Here is a 20,350-nt window from a genome sequence, read left to right as displayed (position 1 = left end):
GCCCTCCAACGCTCTCCGTCGACTCAGTCTGCCGGAACCTGGAACCCACGCCTCTGCAGCAGGTCTGCGCTTCCACTCTCCCTTCCTGAAATCAGACGTTCTGATTCCTCTTACCAATCTCCGACCATCGTACCCTTACGCCTTTCCCTTTAAATAAACTTATTTAACTGATTTTGTTCTCCTGAGCGTGTTCTTGCATGTGGGTAAGAAAACTTGAACCCGACATGACAGTTTCTGCTTTTCCACCATCTATTTTTTTTGGCATTCTTTTAAGGGTTTCATTTAGTCAAATTAATTTTATTTACTGGTAAATGCAGCAAATACAAAAAGTAGTAGTTGTCATGTTTCATTTGTCAACAGGAAAAGTTTTCTAAACCAACCTGAGCCTGTGTGAAAAGGCTCAGGTTGGTGCAACCTAAAAACTGGTTGTGCCTCTTTTGGTGGCAACAACTGAAATCAAGTGTTTGTGCAAACTCTGGTCCTCTGCTCTGAGCAGGAAGGCTGCCATTCATTGGTAGACCTCCTGGTGTGCTTTGGATGGCTGGTTGCTAAACGTTTCTCTAAGCTGATACTCCAGTTTCTACCTTATCTGAGTAAAAGAAAACAGTATTTAAATGTATTTTGTTCATTTGCATAAGAAAGATAACAAAGAGCTCAGCCAAAAATCCCCAGCACACATCTTCTGCATGAGCTTCAGCCAAATGCTGCAGAGTCGTAGACCACGACCTTTTGGCTACGCCGTTCCATCTGAATCCTCAACTAATCTGTGATGCGAATGACACAAATATCCATAAAGGTGGTTTTCTTACAAACCAGATTTTTCCCCTTTTCCCTTTTTTATACCTATTTTTATAATGTAAACATATCTTTTCACCTGAAAGTATCAAGTTATATCTTATAAAGTTTTAATTGTTGAATACAAATTTCGGGTTATAAGACTGCTGTCATAAATAAAAAAAATAAAAAAAAAAAAACAAACAAAAAAAAAACTAGTAAAATAACTGGAAATAAAACCTGATGAAAACTTCTGCTTGCCATTTTTGTTGGAGTTACTGTCGCGCAAGCCCTGAAATGAAACTGGTGGCTGACAATGTCTGGCTTAGATCAGACCTTTCATCCCCACTGTTGGATTATAAAAACTTAATCAGCTCCAAAAATTGTCAAAAAATGTCAATTCTGATAATAATAACCAAAGGCAATAACTTTTGGTTTGTCTTGTGATAAAAAAAAGAGGTCAATATTTATTTCTCTTCTTGCAAAAATAAAAAGCTGCTTATGGGACAAATGAAGATAGTCAGAAAACAAAATTACGCCTGACCTAAAAAAAAAAGTACGATAAGGAAAACTTTGATGTAGAGATTTCCGTTCAAAGTAAAGTGTAGGGGTTTGTATCCAGGCATCAAAGTACACAACTACAGAAATAATTATCTACGTTACACAAGATTTCTGTTAAAGCTTGCCAAAGAAGTTCAGATTTCATCAGCATTCTCTTTGGTCTGTCGATGTTACATCGAATATCCTCTTGCACTGATAATTTATCTGCAACAGAAAAACTGAAAACTGATTTTTGATCTTTTAACAACTACTGTTTCATTTTTCTTGTGTCAAAAACCAACTGCAACAGCATAAATAGCAGTCTCTATGGCATCTTATTTAAATGTTTTTAAGTTTATAAGCCTCTATGAAGATCAACAGACCTAATATTTTGATCTGATCAATCAACTAAAACATCCGTCTAGGCGCTCACCTGCTAACTCAGGGATTTTACTGATCGAGAAAAACGTGAGAATCACGACTGGAACAGCCATGAGAAAGATGTCTGGAGAACTGCAGCTTCAGTGAGCGCAGGAATTCCAGATCTAAATTGTCACACAGAAACAGACGGTGGGAAATGGCTGTACACTGGCTTGGTTCAAAGAAGCGAAGCTGTCCCACGAGTCAGATTTAAAGTCTGATATTAAACCGGAACATATTTCGAAAGCGGAGCTTTCAAAGTAAGAAATTCTGAGACAGACAGGAATCATCAGAGAAGACGCATCGTTTGTTTGTCTAACTGCATCACGTATCTCGTAACATACAATCGGTTCGCACCAAGAAAACTTTTCATAGTCATCCATTTGATGGTAAACTCGTCTGGAAAGAGCACGAGTTGTGCTAAAGTAAATTTATCCAGTTGACCCCCGGTGTGCTAAAGAGATGCTACACAACGCACAGAGGAGCTGCGCTGTGTCACACGATTCTAATCAAGAGCTAGGCAAATTTGATAAGAGCCGAGGACAACGGGTCTTTTCATCAGACTCAAGAAAATAAGTTTTCATCTGAGAGCCTTGGGTATGATATTAAATAACTTGGAGAGCAACCAGACAGCTGACACCCGACACAAATAAACAGCAAATACACTCACATGGTGCTAGTCAGTGCACAAAGCACATGTGGATTTCTGCGTCACGTTGAGCTCGATGATGAGCAAAGTTAATAAAAGCTACAGGACAACAGGGAGTCAAACTAACTCTTTTATTTTATTACAGTGCAATAGGAAGTCAAATATGTAGAAGTAATCTACAAAATGTACATTTTTGAGTATGTCTCCATTTTACAATCTATTTTTATAGCGAGGGACGACACAATGCAGCCAGTTCATGAGGAGAGGTTTGGGTTTATTAGAATGAGGTTTATTTTAACCACATTCCTGGGAACAGTAGAAATATATATTTTTTATTTTTTACAAATTGTGTTTTACAGGATCTGAGCAGAATGGAGTCCATGTTTCAGCAGACTTAGCTCCATTATTCTCAAAGTACTTCCAAATTATTAAAAGGATTTGTTTGCTTAGTCGTGTTTTTTTCATCCTGTTATAACTGAGTGTCATCCAGTCAATCTTTGTCAACCTAACAGGGCAACTCAGGGACTATTTCTCTCCTGATAGTGAATGATTAGTAAGACAGACTTTGTTTTGACTAAAAATGACACGGCGTTGTCATATTGCAAGATCTTGTTTGCACACATAGTTTTGAGGTATTCACCTGAAATATGGGATGTAAGCTCTCTGTTTTTTTTTTTTTTATGCCTGAATAAGTTTTGCATTTAAAAAATGCTTATTCAGGTCATTTATCTGAATATATAAAGCTTTTTTAGCCACACCAAACACTCAAAACGCTTCACACTCCAGCCAGATCCGCCCAATCACGCTCACAAACACACATGCATATTGATAAATTGATACACAGATTGGTAGGGAACTTGTCCTGACATGCCTTGTCCAGAGACGCATCAGCATGTGACAGGAAGAGGCTAAAATGGAACCAACAACTTTCATATTGCAAGATGTCTACTCAGATAATAGACGTCCATCATCTAACGAGATAATGTTAGACGATGGATAACGACTCAGATGATTTATATAAACTCAAAATGACAGCAGCTGGCATTTTACTCTCCAGGTTTGGAAATAATTCACAAGTCTACCATTTTTTCCGACACACTTAACTGGTATGTGTGAAACATTTCCCCTCAATACAATACATGGTTTGATTGATGCTTATTTTCCCCCAAGTTGTACCATTTTATGTTAGCTCTTGTTTTCATTGGTGGTGTTTCTGACCTGAGTTATGATCATTTAACTCTTATGAAGCTAGTGATGGTATTAACTGAAGACACAACGTAATGTCCATGCTGTAGATCAGGCATCTCAAACCCCAGTCTCTGAAGGCTACTGTCTTGCAAAACCTTGTCGAGGTTAATTGCTGAAGAGGTAATTAAACACAATTGTTGTTTTATTTCAGCAACATTTTGCAGTTTAAAGTCATACAACAGCCTCTTGATTAAATTTAAGCCCAAACTTTTACAAGGTTATTTCAAAAGTGTTATAAAGGACCTAAAAGGACAAGAGAATGGAAATACATTTTATTTAAAAGTCTTCATTTACCTCCGAGAATGCATACACTAAAAAAACTCAGCAAGTTACCATGCAGGAGGCAGAGGTCATGACCTTCCCTTCGCCCCCCTCTGTGCCAGGTCAAGAGGTCAGGAATGGCACAACATAACCACCCTGCAGGATCTCATTTTAGTTTTTTGTTTTTTTCTCTTTCCCTTGTTAAGAACCTCAAAATTACAATATTCTGCCGCTGAACGGCAAAGTGACTCACTTTTGCAGCAACTTTTATCTTTTGTTGATGTTTTCTGAACCAGTCATGCCAAGAAGAAACAGAAGAGCCCTCCTACAGAAGGAACTCCCCAACCCAGACCACACCAGACACTCCCACTGGAAACACACGCTGAAAAATCTGAACAGTTCCAACCAGGACAAACCCAACCCAGAGGGATGGGATTGATTTTCTGTCGTAACTGCAACCAGGCAGCATTTTTGTAGTGAAAAAAAAAAATCATGAATATGTGGGAAATAAAACTTACAGCCTGCACTGTCCAGGCGAGGGCGGCGAGGAAGAGGCAGAGAAGCAGCACCCTGTTGATGAAAACACACTCTTATGAAACCCAATGGAAACTATTGCGCTTATTTTAAATTCTGGAAGCTGTTAATGATGCGCTTACCTCAGATTTGTATGCTCTCTATCCTGCTGCCTTTGCATGGTCGCACTCATGCGGTGCGCAAACTCAAGTCCCGCGCCGCTTCTTCACCTTTGAACGCTCACTTAAAGCATCTTTACTCAACCTGTTGCAAGCAGAAGCAACTAGTGTTTATAAATGGTTGAAAAATGCATAATATCCACAAATCTAAGCAGTCAGAAACATTTGTCTCTTAGTCCAATCATCTCTCAAATGTTCCCCGGTGCAAAAACAAGCACTCTAGTTTGCAGTAACGCAAAAGATAAGCATGTTTTCTTTAATCCAGTGGTATAAATAAACAGTTTTATAAACTTGCACAACTTACGGCCGCCTCTGTTACGCGCGTAATGGAGTAGAGGTATCACGGGCTGGAGAGATGCTCCGGTTCCAGAGCCAGAGAAGTCACCGGCCCCGTCACCAAAGTGATAAAAACTGCCCTAGAAAATCCCGCAAAAATAAAGCCCCCAAAGTGTCCCGAGCAGTTCCTCTCCGTACAGAGAAAAGTCAGAGTGTTTGTAACAAACAAGGTTTAGACTCTGTCTGTCCGGACGAGAGGGTGGTCGTTTTGGAGGAAGGTGGGAGGTGTGGTGCAGCGGGAACAAGGAGCAAGTTGCATTGATCAGAAGTTCACATCGTCTCAGACAAAGATGCAGCTGAACGCACCGTTCGTGCTCCGCAGATAAGCCGCGAGTTAACCGAGGACAGAGGCAGAGGAGCGGGCTACAGGGGCTGACTGAGCGCGCCGCAGTTTCACACGATGCTGTCACCGCTGCTGCTGCTGCTGCTGCTGGCGGCTCTCTACTGCAGCTTAGACCTGACGCGGGCTGAGGTGAGTCCATGCAAGTTTGCGTTGAACTCAGATGGAAACTTGTGCTAAAAATATATATTAACTGGCATCAGCTAAGTCTACATTAAAGCTTTTATATCCAGTTGTATGCTCCTATCACTAAACAAGTAAAAAGATTTTAAGGGGCATTCAAGTGTTTCACCTTAGGGGCCCCTCGATACTAAAACCATATTTGTGTGCAGAAGTGTATGGGCATTTTATTCAAAATACAACAGAGTTATTATGTTAGCAACATGCTTCGTTTTACTGTTGTGAAACTTCGTGAGATCTACTGAGCTCTGGTTCCTCCACCTCTGTTGGAGGGAACTAGAGGGAAGGAGAAGGAGGAGGGCATAGGGTGGGGCAAACGCCTCCAGTAGCTGAAGTTTCTGTGTGGGACTAGATTGTTCTTTAGAAAGGTCTGGCAAAGCAATAAGGGACGCAGAAAACTGTGTGCAGATCTGACTGTTGTTGTTTTAGGGATAGTTCAATTCTTTTTTTTTTTTTTTAATTGATGTTTTGATCTTGGATACACTGTAGAAAAAAAAAATATTACCTTGTTACTCTGTGCTATAATGTTCAGATAACTTAGATTTAGTGGACGTTATCCTTCTTTCTTATTAGCTGGCATGGAATGATTAACTCTGTGTAAATGTTTGTTTTACATCATGTTGATTTGTTGTGAATATGAATTGAAGCAATGTTCTGTGTAGCTTTCACAGTTCACAGTTTACATCCAGTGCTTACATTGAGTGGTAGTTCTTTCACGAACAGTACCAGCAGTGTTTCTTGTTGTGGGAGACATGACTCGCCACATAGGGTGCCAGGAGTGTTCATTTTTAGCTTGGTTCTGAGTCAGCCGTGCCCCAAATGATTGTTCTTATTGCTCTTGTTTTATTTGCATTCAATGGGAATGAGGTGCCTCCATGTTTTGTGCAGAGAGTAAGCGGTAGAAGAAAATATGGCAGTGATGCCAGTGATGCTCTCTGATTAAAGCTTTTGATTTGGTGCCACACTAAAAGTTTACATCTCAGTTTTTTACTTATTTTGGTCATCGCTAGTTCAAAATATAAGCTTTAGTCCTTATATACTACACATAGCAGATTTTTTAAAGACAGGTTAGCATTGATGATATTCAACTTCCCATGTAAAATAAATGGGCCTTAGATCACTTTTACAGACATTTGTTTAATTCACAATTGGGCCATTTTAAGCTGACAACAAGAAATCCTACTGCATGTCCAACCTCTGATGCTTGGGAACGTCAGAGGTTCCCAAACTGTAGGGCGTGCCCCCTAGAGGGGGCGCGGGCAGCCGTCTGGATGAAAAAAAAAACCAAAACATGAATGCTGTATGCGCTGGGTTTTTACCTTAGAATGGCCAACTCTCTGTTATTCCTATGTCAATTTGATACAGTAGAGGCTTCCACACTTCCCATATTTGTGTCCTCTGTCAGTTTTATCAGCAGTTAAAACTGTTTAATCCGTTCTTAACATGTGGTAACCTGTTTTTCCGAGCCGCCTTTAAACGCAACATGAGCGCTACAATGCTCGCCCTGGGTTTAGACCAGTGAAGGAGACCTGCTGCTGCTGTGCAGAGCTACGCAGGTTTGTGTTAGAATCACGGCAGCAAACCAGCAAAACGCAAAGAACTTTTCACAGTTTTTCCCTCCAAACTAACCGACTGAGTTGAGTAAAGCTGTTGGATGCAGGTAATGTTAGCTAAAAGACGACTAGCTAATACATCACCTTAAGCTTAACAAGTAGCCTGTAGGTTACTGATTTTGTTGTCTATGTTCAGCTAGGTACATTTATTTTGCCACCAAAAAAGTCGGTCCCCCCCGCCCCTCCTTGTTCTTAGAGACAGGGAGTCTCTAAAAATCCTTCCCCCCCCACAGCGTCGCTCAACCAGACAGCCATTTGTAATACATAGGGGACCCCAGAAAAAGTTTGGAAACCACTGGTTTACATAATACAGTTTGGAATTATGAAATCCATTTAAAATTGTGATAAAACTGATATATTTTTTTATGGTAGGATACAGAGGTTCAACCAGGCCCCATTCATACAGGAACTGCCCTTGACCGGCGCCCTGCTGAGCCCCACCTTCTGCACATAACAATACGTCACCCTCCTCCTCAACAATGCCCATCCTGTGCCTGTGTATAACAATGTATCGGAAAAAAAATGCTTCAATCTTAGCTGCAATGTGAAAAAAAACCAGAATAAAGTTAGCCTTAATCTTGAATTGTCTAACCAGTCCAAGTATGCAGGACGTTGAACTACAGATGTTAAAAATATGTCCAGACTCATTAAGAAAATATTAAAATATTTCTTTATTTTTGGGCCAGACATTTCTAATTAGTAGACATGCGAATAAGCAACACAAAAGGTAGCATTATAACTCTCTTCATGGCGTCCTCTTTGGCCTCATAGGAGAAGGTAGTAAGCCCATTTCTCAAACTTCAATCTTTGAACACAACTCTGAATAAGTTGGACACGATGTCAACAGCTATCTCACAAGTCTTCCTTATCCAAACTTTTTCCTGGAAGGAGAAGAATTGCTCTCTGTTCTGGGAAGAAAAAAGAGTACTGAGTAAATGAAGGAATGGGGAGAAAAGGGGAAAAATTCACCCCATTTCCTCTGAAACAAGACTAACACAGCATGTATAACACTGAATGCAATATTTAGTTCTTACCACATGATGCATTTTTTCCCTATTACTTGCAGTGAATTAATTAGTTGTTTTTTTTTACATGGTCATCTAATTAGTGTTTCATTAAGAGTGAATACTGACTCATAATTTCTGAACCCCTGGAAGATTTTGAAGGAATTCTACACTGTAAAAAAATAAGATCATAATAATAATTTCAATTGCCACATATAATACATTTGTTCTGCACAGTTCATCTGAAAAACAAATAAACCTACAAGATGGCATAATCTAAAGAATAAAAAGCTCAATGTACCTGGTTGCAAAAGTTTGTTGCGTGGATCCCCCGGCTTTCACAGTTCAGTATTTTTATGTGGAACTTAATTCAAAATTATTCATGGAAAATTGACCTATTTGCTAATTTTTCTATGTAGAGGATATCGAAAATGTCTTGACAAACCATTGACTGACGTTTGCAAACCAGCCAATCCCGAGTGGCATTTTTATTCCTTGCTGCTGATTGGCTGTACACCCCAGGATCAGCGATAAGGAAGACTTGTACATTATTTTAATGCTAAGATGGTTTCCATGTGTCTATTACTGCATGTTAAAATATATTTGGTGTTTGACCAACTACTATAGACAGTGATAAAGCACTCCTCAAATATTCACCGAGCAGAGAGCAGCTCTCTTGTTTTTGTCCACAAACATGCAACAGACACAGAACATCTGGACAGACGCTCGTATCCGTCCAAATAACTTGTTGCTAATCAGACGACAGCAGTGAAACTGGAGTATTTTAACATTCTGGATTTATTGTTGTGAGCTGAATGTGTTCCCGTCCACCCATGGGAGGTCCACAGCAGGAGGTTTGTGATCCACTCAGGCCTCTCATCAATCCCGAGCTGCTCTCCTGCACAGTGGGACGGTTGTCTCAGACCTAACTAAGCTCACAAGCTGATGTTAAATTTAGCAGAAAATCTAATATGATCCTTGCAATTTCCATAAAGGGCTTCAGTTTGTTTGACTTCGACATCAAGATGTAGAGACACGTGACACCGATGGAAGATCAGAACCTTCTGATGAAACAGATCAGGGTCAAGCAAAGATGTACCCAAATATATGATAACCTTTGACCCGTAGCAGGTCAGGCTGACATCGGAAAAGGCGAACATAAGAGGCAATATCCTAAGAAAATTTCTCAAGAATTTGTTTGCTACTCAAAACATGGAGTCAGGCATTTAAACTGGTCAGAAAGAAGTATGAGTGTTTCTTAAAGGAAGCAGAGGGCAAATCAACAAATTCCTGGAATAAGTGTTTGTGTGTGGGATGTTAGGCGGATGGACCATTGCAGCTGTTGGGAAAGTCAAGTTTCTTTCTGCTAGCTAGTTCAAAACTCGCCTCTGATGTTCAACACAACCCTAATGTGACTGACAGAGGCATCTATCCTGCTCCTCAAACAGCTTGCTGAAATCTAAGAGCTGATTTGTTGTTCTTGCTGTCCGTACGCGTCGACAGGCCTGATCCTGTAGACAGCCCCCCCACACAGGCAACAGCTGAATCTGCCCCTGTGACTGACCACCAACCACGCAATGCAACGCTGGGAATCCACAACCTGCCTGTTGTAAAAATGTCTTCATTTGGAAGAATTGTGCCCATCTTTTAGTCTCCTTATTTTAACAGGCGCCTCTGGAGAGCAAAGATAACTCTCCCCTGACCTTGTTACTCAAGGGACTGTGGCAGGTATGTCCTATTTTCAGAGCAGCCTGAGAGTCTGTTCTGTCACAGAGAAGATTAAACAAGTAGCCTAAAAGTAGTTCCAACTCATGCAACATGGGGGATGCATTTCATTCAAATCTGTCTTAGCTGCTGTTTTCTCCAAAACACCTGTTCTGTTCTGCACAATAATATTTTCCACTCTTTAAGACAGACTCGATCCTTGGGATTGTTAATATCCTGAGGCGCGTTACAGTGCTGAAAATTCATTTTAGCTACTCCAGTGTGTAATTAGTGAGTCATAAATGACCTTTGTGGTTTGGACAGAGATTTTGGAATGGATACATCCATCTGACATGGAGGTGGGAAGTGAAGAGTGATGGGGAGGAAGGCTGCTGGAAGAACATGAGGAGAAGGAGAAGGAGAGACGTTTTTGAGCCCCCAAAGTGAAAGAATGTGTGTCGGAGCCAGTGATGATATGCCGTGACAAATCTTTTAGTCTCACTTTGTGGTCCTTGACCTGGACTTCCATCTTTTGCTGCCAAATTGTCCAAATAATGGAATATAAGACATTGCCGACAGTATCTTCAGATTTATGACGGTCCTTTCCTTTTGTACGCTGTTCAAATCTCGCTTGGTTTGTCTTCCAGTTGTTCATTTTTGAATAGGAGTGATTTTTGAGTTGACTTGCTGTTGATAAGGTGTTTAGACAAGATTTCTGGTAAACAAAAATACCTTGATTGTGTTTTAATGGCTTTTCCAGAAGAATGCAGGCAGAATATCGGGAACGACTTATCTTTTCGTCAATGTTTATGTCATTTGTGCCAAATTGGTGCAGTTTAGGAGATGAACAAATTCTCCATTTGGAACCAGTCTTCTTTTTCATGTCAAAAAAAAACAAACAAAACATTTGGTATTCATTCATCCAATTACCATCAATTTTTTTCTATTAGAGATCAGACCGCCGGGGTAGCATTTTCACTTATCCATACATTCCTCTGTCTAATGACAATCTTCTGCTTATTCTGGCGAATGCAAGGTATTTACAGACCTTGAGGGACGTATGTACCCCTCCAGCAGGTTGTAGGTCTCCATCCTGTGGGATGAGCCTGAAAAACCTCTATAGGGAGGTACAGAGGCTTCCTTATCAGTTGCCTGAGGAACCATGACCGAGTCCTTCTGATGTAGAGGAAGCTCGTTTCAGCTGCGTGGAGCCTTAATTTTGTTGTTTTGGAGTCTCACAGATGGGGGTATTTAAAGAACCTTGCCTTTTCTTTTGGTCAACTTTTTCTTTGCCACAACAATAAACGCAACATCTGCATTTTGACAGATGTCCCCAATTAACGTATCGATCTCCTGCTCCATCATGCCATCGGTCTTAAAAAGGACCCCAAGATTTTTCTCCAGCTGAGTGAAAGACTGACCGTCATCCCAAACAAAGCAGTCCACCCTATTTAGTTTATGAATCACAGTCTCAGACATAGACAAACTGAGTCTTATCCTGACAGCTGCACAACTGCTCCAGTGCTTGCTGATAGCTATGGCATGTAGATACCAAGAGAACTACATCAGAGTTTCCTGAACCAGAAGTCTTTCTCTCCATGACTGAAACTTAGGACCCTGTCCATTAGTAAGCACTAATGATGATGATGAATAGCCTTCATCATCAAACCTGCAATGGGAACAAGTTTAATTTTGTGCTGAAAATGTGGACACAGTTCTTGCTTTGCTTATAGAAGAACCAGATTTAAAGTCATCCCCCTCAAAAGGCCCATGGGGGATGGTTGTAAACTCTCCTGGTCTACATGGACTGGAGTGAACAGACATAAACCTGACAGCAATATTCAGTCTTTCAGTGTCATAGCAACCTTTGCCAAGTAAAATCTAATGGAAATCTCAGATCATGCCTATGCAATTTAAATAGCAGTTGTTTAAGGTTTCGTTCATTGTTTAGAATCGGTGCTTGATTGCAAACAATTTTCTGGTCTTTTCAAGCAGAAATAGTTGGAGTTTGTCCTTTGTGGTATAGGTGCTCTGCTATCAGCTGGCTGATGAGGCTTTTACTGCTCATTATTTCCAGATGCTGACCTCGTCTATGATGTTGAAGATGAACTGAAGGATAATTCCACACATGCTGGCTTTAATCTTGCTCTTAGATCAGTGCTTCTCAATTCCAGTCCTCAGGCCCCCCTGCTCTGCATGTTTTAGATGTGCCTCTACTCCAGAACAGCTGATTCAAATGATTGCATGACCTTCAAGTACTGCAGAGGCCTGTTAATCACCAAAATATTGAATCCAGGTGTGTGGCAGAAGGGAAACATCTAAAACATGCAGGGCAGGGGGTCGTGAGGACCGGAATTGAGAAACACTGTCTTAGATGAACTCTGCTTTTTCTCCTCTATCAGCATCCAGCATCACACTTCGTCCTTTAGGCTGCAGCTTAACCTAATCAGAATAGGTGAGACATGCATAAAGCCATGCAGTTTGTTACTAAAAGTTTGAATTCGAGTCATTCACATTAAAATATCACAACTGAGGCCCTGTCCACACTAACATGGATGTTTTGCAACAGACTTTTAAAAACTCTGCTTTTTGTTTATACATGTGTACTGTAGTTTATGTATAGAGATTATTAGAAACTACAGCAAAGAATCCCATTTACATTCCCTCTATTGCCTTCTATGCTAAAAACCACAAGAGTGAAATGATCTTTATTCTTTTGTTCTATGTTTGTCTCAGTTTATGTTGCCTTCTTTTCTTAAACTTGAGATTTAAGGTGGGTAAGTTTTGGTCAGAAGAAGGTAAACTGTGTCAAAAAATCTGTAGCCAAGCACTTTGTTAGCCGTGCCCCATGTAAGGTTCAGCCTTCTTGCAGTGTTAATGTTTACCACAGAATAAATGCTCGTTCTCCTGCATTTGGAAGTTGCTTCAACCATAAAATGATGGCAAGTTAAAACAATTTAACACACAAATTAATTGGAGAGATTGAAATTATTAGTCCTTAATGGTGACCACCCCGATAAGCAGACTTACACAGCTGTTTAAGGCTGCCAAGTGTGATTAAATATTCTAACCAAATGTTGGTGCCACACCTGTGGACTTTTTGTTTTGTGCCTACTTTTGTCAGTGTTTAAGTTTGATTTCTCCCCTCATCCTTTTAGGCCGCTTTCACCACAGATCAATTCAGAGTATTAAATCAACAACCTGTTGTTAAAAGCGTGTTATGTGACAGAAAGATAAGACTATAAAGTGTTTCATATCAGTTCATATAAGATGTTTCATTTTAATCTAACGGGGTTTATCTTGTTGCTGCTCTGCGAAGGTTTCTCTAAACCAAAAGCAAACTTTTAAAATTGTATTTAAATAGTGCATGGGACATTTTGGATTTTTAATCTTGAATGAAAGAGTTAGAGCTTAAACTCTTTCTCTGTTCTGCCTCAGTTGAACTGATGATCTAGTTTTCTTCTTACTTTACCCAGAGAGGTTGAAGCTTTGACTCTATGAGTCAGAGATCGTATTAAATCTTCGAAATGATCACAGCTTCCAGAACCTCATCATTGCACCTAAGCACACAGAAAACTGCAACTTCTGTAAGGAAAAGGAAATTAAGTGAGTTTTTGTGTAAGCGTACCTACAGCTTTGTTTAAAATTAAGAAGCTGAAGACAAAAAGGTTATACTGCAGCTACAAAGCCGTTTGTTCCAATAAAAGAGAAAAATTAGCCAAACAAAGATTTAATCGAACTTGCATCACTTGACTAGTTTGTTCAGTGAGAACCGAATGTTCCTAAACTTACAATGAGACGATCACTTAACATCATTTAGAGTCTGACAAACCACGAAATCCTGCTGCAGCATTCCAGTTAAGCCTTGTTCAAGGTTATGTTTTTTTTAATCTCACTCCTAGTCTTCTGGCATTTAGCAAATCGTTTTAGTAATCTAGCTGACTTACAGCATAAAATATTTATCAAAGATGTTTTTTATAAACACTGTATGTAAACATATAGTTTCAGCTGCAAAGCTGGCTAAATGTCAATTTAAAGTATAAATTAAAGATAATATTGTAGTGTTTTAATTTAAACTTTGCATTTTGACTCATGCTTTTTTAAATTTATTTTAGAAGAAAAAATATTTCACAGTTTTGAACCTCTCACGCACAAAGACAAAACATGCTTGGTCTGTCAAAATGTCTCACTTAACTGTATTCAATATTACACAGACGTGCAAAATGATGTTGCTTTCTCCTGTTATTAATCACACATTATTGCCTGTAGCAGGTGCCTGCCTGTGACAGATGTGGCTATAGTTTTGCCAATGCCAGATTAAAATAGGCTATCTTGAAGTGGAAAGCAGGTTGTCGTGTCAGGACGTTCTGTAAAATGGTCTGACAAACGTCACAAGTGGTCCAGTTTGTTGTAAAGATGCAGTTCGCTTCCTTTCTCCTCCACAGACACTCAACAAGATTCAAAGTTGGCAAAGAAGTGGGAATAAATTGGAAAGAACAATAATTGTCAGCTGTGTGATGGGTTAAAATGACTAATACATCATAACTGTACCGATTTGAGGGGCACATGCTTCATATTTGTCCCATAAATTAAATCATTTATAGTTTCAGATTTTTTTCTGTGTGTGTTTCTTAAAAACCTTTCAACAAGTCAGCACAGATCATCGAAGGCGGGTTTTATTTCCTTCGCCTGAACGTAGCTTAAATCCATCCTTTGGAGACTCCATATCATAACTGTGCAAACTCTAACTCACTGTATCTTTACTGGTATTGGTACAAATAAATAGGAGAATTGATCGCAGTAGCAGAACGTGATTCCAATCCAGCTGTAATTCAGATAACCTGAGATGACTCGTGTATCCGTCGCAACAGCCTTGAAGCGCCTTCCTGGCAGAACAGATGCTTTATTCATCCTTGTCTTTCTTCTTGTCGCTGCCTCTGCACAACACTGTTTAATAGCTGTTTTCTGAAAGGCTTAATCAGATAACTCTATAGAGGAAACACGTTAAGCCGGTCACATGGTGGGTTTTTACCTCAGAGGAAGAAGATACCTTCTAATCTCTTCATCTGGATTGAGGAGTTAAATGAGGAAAAATTAAGCTGTTGTGATGTAGAGCTTTCTTCAGGAGTCTTGTAAGGAACTTGTGGAAGTCAAATCTGGAAGTTAGACAAAGCAAATGTATGAAACTGGTGATCAAGAAGGGGGCAGCTTTGCAATGAAAAGTTCTACAATGAAACGCAGTGTATAACTTTGGAGCCTTTGTCATTGACAGAATGTGAAATTCACTCATGAAAACCTTTATTCTCTCCTTCCAGTTTTATTTCCTCTCTTCTGGTGCCCTTTTCTCAGATTTATTTAAGGCACCAAGGACAGAGAAGTAAAAGTTTTAAAAATTACTGTACAATTAGAGATCTAAAAAGAGTGACATGCATAGGAAAGAATTGAATTTCTGACAAATTGAACAAATACATGTCCTTGATCTAAGTCATTCTATTGTAGCTTTGTAGCTCAGGATCATTATTCTGATTTCAGGTTTTTGCAAGAAAAAGCATTCCCACAGCATGATCCCCATGTGTCATCATAGAAAACGTTTGTACAGGGTCATAATGCAGAACGTGTGAAAACTTTACACAGAACCTCTCAACACTTTCCAAGACTTTTTACATTCCTTGAATGTGTTAATTTTATGTGAGAAATGTCCAGGGTGGAAGCATTGAGTCAGAAAGTCACATAGGTCATTCCTTGTCTTCACGTGCTGACATTACTTCCAGATACTGCTACACCCTTGAGACCCGCTCGAGTCCAGGCCCTTCTTGTCTTTGTTAGCATAAAAGGGTGAGGAAAAGGCCTTCCTCCTTGGAGAAAGAACGACTTCCTCAATCCCATTTCCGGTGCTGGAGTCCGGCACATTCACAGGGAAGCTTGTGGCTCATACAGTCAAATTCTTCAGGACAGTAAGAATTAATCGTTGCCCTCAATATCCAGCTTGAGCTTTTAACTGTTGCGCTTTACAAATTGCCTCATACAACTAAGCTTATGTGTGACTGTAGAGAAAGAAGTGCAGAAGTAAGGCTACGTTTTGTGCAACTTAGCAATTGTGCTTCAGTGGAACTGCAGAGGACTTTATCTTTGTATTCATGTGGAATAATTAGTAGCCAGATCTGCGGTGAGTTGATGCATAAACAGACCTCCACAAAGGAACAGAATGGCCCCTTAACAAACTTTACAAAGCCAATACTGGCTGTACCTCGGAGTTAGATTGCTACATTTCTAATATCTTTGAATTGTAAATTTTATGAGTTGACAAAATATATGATTTCTTCCCTAGGCAGGAAGCTAGCTTTGGGACATGGGTGGAGTTTGTTTGTGCAGTGGATGGAGCTGGGAAATCCCCGCCGAGACCAAATGAGTTGCAGAAGTCCGCTTTAATTTGCTAACAGGGCAACATTTCATCCACAGACACATCTTAATGTGCACACTTAGACTCTAGAAGGAAGTGGACAGAGTTATCAATGACCTTTAAGTGAAATCCCTGTCTAATTGTCTGGACAGAGGTCGCAGGTCAACGAGATGATCCGGTGAGGGTCATTTCACTGGTCATGATGGGATGCCATCGGACAATCTGATGTAAGGAAGGTCATTTCTCTTTGTTATGCAATGAAGGGAGTTTATAGAGAAGTTGTCTGAAACAATAACATGTTGGTGAACTTCAAAATGTGCCAGAGCTTAAAGAAAACCATCTGCGCTCGGAGCGAGGTCCTTTCAAGCATCACATGATAATGAATTATACATGTGTGTTGTTGATTTAGTTTGAGCCATAGCAGACTTTCTGACTCTTTGGGTTTATTGTTGTGTAAGAAAAATCTGTCCAGAACAGATCTTGAATAGAATACAAATATCTTTTTATTGCCCCACAGTGGGGGGGGAATCAGGTGTCCCAGCAGGAAAGTGAAAGTCATATAGAAGCATATATATTAATACACAGGTGGAGTATAAATCTATCTGCCCTATCCATGCATCCATCCATCCATCTATCTATCCACGGGGGATAATTATAGCTTCCTTTCAGATTTTTTTGCATTCACAAACACACATACACCCAAACACAGTACTAAGCAACAACACCTGGGAAAATTTATAAAAGGATTTTCTCACGCCATGCCAAATAGTTTGCTGGATTCGGTTCAGATGGAGATAGACAGGCGGATATCAGATGGGTGTGGCAGAGGATTAGATGTTAGTGCAAGGTGAGACATATTAGAGCAGGTGTGGGTTTTTGAATCTCTGCTTTTAAACATTAAAACGTCTAAATGAACATGTCTGTCTGTAGAGTCCACTGCCTTCAGATGCAATTCCACTTGATTCTCATCTCTCAGTGCTCGGTCTGGGTTTTCTCCCATTGTCTTTGATTTCTCGCGTTGGATTTCAACCGGGCCAATCAGTGAACAGAAGGAGAAGTTGTGAATGAAGACGTTAATTTTCTGCGCTGTTTTAGAAATGTAGTCCGCCTGTAGTTTTAGCAGTGGCAGCTGAGGAAGTGAACGAAGCCATTCAGCCTGTGTTGGCCACATTTCTAAATATTGAAATATTTAACAGCTGAGCATCTCCTTCAGCTCGGCGCTTCTCTCTTTACAATGGGGACGGTGGTTTAGAGCGCAGAGGAAATCCGTCAAGCTTCACACGGTTGAAATGGTGCATTATAAACCTCATGGCCAAACCTTTATTGATTGGATAAAGTTTAAATCTTCAACACAGGAAACAATCTTTACTCAATAGCTGGGAACCCAGACCCTCTGTACGAAGTAAAGTGTAAGGGAAGGGGCCGATCTTTACCAGGCTAGTAATAATAACACTAGCTGTCAAGAAAATGAAAGAGGGGACGACAATAATGAGAGACAGGGAAATCATTTCTAAATTTTATGAGAGAAAAACTATGTGGGCTGGCTCTGGTGGAGTCTGCGTTGCTGACACCTCTGTCCACTGGTTTTCACATTTGTTTATTTACTCAGTGATTCTTGTAGCCCAAAGAGGCAACATTGTCCACACCATTAATAGCGTTTATTTAGTTGTTATTTTTTTCTTTTGCTATGGTTAGATAAGTAACACTTGCTTAAAAAGAATAGCTGTGTTTCTTAACATAACATCCAATTATTTATTCGTTATTATCTTTAACCTATTTCTTTGTTATCCTCTTCCCCTGTGCCTATAAGTTGTCTCCTCTTGTATTTTCCCATAATAAAACAAACACTACGAATCTCTCCAAAACCAAAACGAATCTGCAGACTTTCACTGCGCCTGGATTTAATCTTGTTTACATCCAGTGCATGTATGTGGTTTTAATTAGAGCAGGTATGTTTGTGAGAACATCTCTGTGTACAATAATCGGCTATTGGTTGCAGAAGCCTTCGGCTGCATCACTGTGCTGTGGATAATTACCTGTTGCCAGCAGCAGAGCTGAACATGGTTTACATTAAACTAATTGGAGCTGTTAAAGTGCCGTTCAACAGATTTGTTTTATTGGAGGATGAAAATATATTAGCTTTCAAGTCCAATACCGTCATCTTGGTCCCATCTGGAATCTCACTGGATAACTACCGAATGTAACGCAGGGTCAGTCCGAGGCATGAGCAGTCTGTGCAGCAATGGAGAAGTTAAAATTATGCATACAAGTATCTATTAATTTAATATAAAATAAAATAAAAATGGAATTAGACATACTTGAAAACCATCTCTAGAGTTTGTTAGCTTAGGAGAAACATTGTAGCCTACAGAACATTTTATTTTTTTGTCGCCTATAAAAACACAATATTGCCTTTTTGGACATAATTTGTAATGAGATTAAAGAAGGGCTATTTTTTTAATTTAAGAGCTTGTTTTTTACTTTTATTTGGACACTGTTGATCCATCTAGAGTAAACATTACTGACCACTGAGGACCAAGCAGCAGTGGTTATTAGTATGTATTTGATATATAGGTTTTAATTAGAGCAGCTGTGAGAGAGGACAGACAGACATTTTGGACAAACGGATCAATGGAAGGGTAGAATTGGCTACTTATTAACACATTTCTAGAGTAAAAGATTTCCTGGCTCCAATCGGCTATCCATGAACCCTGTAGAGGAGTTTAGAAATGAGAACATTTAGTCAGTAACTCCAAAACGCAACATGTCCAGGTGGAAATGATAAAAAACTGACATGAAGGTAATTGTTGTGCGTGAATCTTTTCTATAGTGTCGACGGTGTAAAAGGACTCTAGTTGGAGCAACTGGTATTTAGGAGTTATAAAAGACAGAAAATACAAATATTACACTCGGCATGTATTTGTTTTCTACTTCAGAGCTAGAAAATGTAATACTTCTCCACATTTGTTCAGTCTGTGTCAACACTTGTGCAAACAGAGTGGCTGTTGTTGAGGACTATGGTAGCTCAGCGTTTTCTGCATGTTTTGTTTTCTTTAGTACTTTGGTTATTTAGTCAAAAACATGCAGGTTAGGTTAACTAGGGGCCTAGCATGACCTCATGAGTGTTTCTCATTACACGTGGTTGCTTGTTCAGATTATGCAGACAGTGTAATAGGAAGCTTTTAAGGTGGCTGCAGAATTAAACAAACCTTCATCTCTTGTTAAGCACGATTGTTGCTATAGGTTAAAGCCGTCCTCTCCAATTCCTCCTGATATAAGTTTCGTATTTCATTCACTGTTTGGTTTGGCTTGCATGTGATTTGGTTTAGCCACAGAAGCTTTATAGATAAGTAGGAACACATTAGCAGCTGGTTTAAATAGATCACATATGACTGATTTCTTATTTACCTGTAAGTCAGCGCCATGAAAAAAAAAAATCCTTCTTAAATACTTTGCTTATAAAAAATCAGGTTCATTTCTTGTATCATAAAACAAAGCCATATTTGTTGTTTGATCTCCTTTGCTGGATGCAGCTACCCACACAAAGACACACACACACACACACACACACACACACACACACACACACACACACACACATGCATGTTTGTTTACAGAGCCACTTGGACCAGAACCCTTGTCTTCCAAGTATGGCAGTCAGACAGAAAAATCCCCTCCTCCGCTGCTATTCTCTCTCCTCTGGCCTCAGACCCAGAGAAGGCCAGGAATGTTAGGGTGGCACAGTTCAACCCAGCACTGACAAAAAAAAAAAAAGATCAATCACCCTCTGCTATGCTTTTACTGTTTCTGTTTTCCTCCATTTTAGTGTTTATCTATGTTAAGAACATATGCAATTAGTTTTACTTATCATGAGCAAAAACAAAGAAAGGCTGTATGTTATATAGTTACACTTTTGGTATTGCTGTCAGGATCTTGGGGTTTGTTTATTAGTCCCTTTCTTTGATTAGATCGGTCTTGTTTCTGCTTTACTTTAGTTCAGCCCTTCCTTAGTGATTCTGGTTATGTTTATTTCTTCTGTCTAGTTACTCTTTGTTACTCTGGTTATGTTTCTTAGGTCTAGTTATTCTTTAGCGTTAGATTAATTTCCTACTTCCTCTCTCTCTCCCTTCACACCTGCAACTTGTTTCTAATCAGCACCATCTCCTCCTTTTCAGTATATATATATATA

At 39.7% G+C, this 20,350-nt stretch overlaps 1 protein-coding gene and 1 long non-coding RNA gene across 2 annotated transcripts in view; one reads left to right on the top strand and one right to left on the bottom strand.

Moving 5' to 3' along the window:
* Positions 1-4,401: 4,401 nt before the first annotated feature.
* Positions 4,402-5,087, bottom strand: LOC106955665 (uncharacterized). Its single transcript, XR_001426630.1, has 3 exons — positions 4,889-5,087; positions 4,549-4,669; positions 4,402-4,462 (listed from the first exon to the last, which is right to left on the bottom strand). It is a non-coding gene; the product is annotated as an uncharacterized LOC106955665 (long non-coding RNA).
* A 115-nt stretch (positions 5,088-5,202) lies between these two features.
* Positions 5,203-20,350, top strand: part of col4a1 (collagen, type IV, alpha 1) — a 51,192-nt gene continuing 36,044 nt past the window's right edge. The window contains exon 1 of the mRNA XM_015045964.1: positions 5,203-5,392. Coding sequence (XP_014901450.1) covers positions 5,321-5,392 — 72 coding nt within the window. The 5' untranslated portion in view covers positions 5,203-5,320. The remainder of the gene's footprint in view (positions 5,393-20,350) is intronic.

The sequence above is a fragment of the Poecilia latipinna genome, unplaced genomic scaffold (assembly GCF_001443285.1).
Source record: "Poecilia latipinna isolate Pla-1442-1.1 unplaced genomic scaffold, P_latipinna-1.0 Scaffold757, whole genome shotgun sequence".
Classification (NCBI taxonomy): domain Eukaryota; kingdom Metazoa; phylum Chordata; class Actinopteri; order Cyprinodontiformes; family Poeciliidae; genus Poecilia; species Poecilia latipinna.
This window is presented reverse-complemented; position numbering and strand designations above follow the sequence as displayed.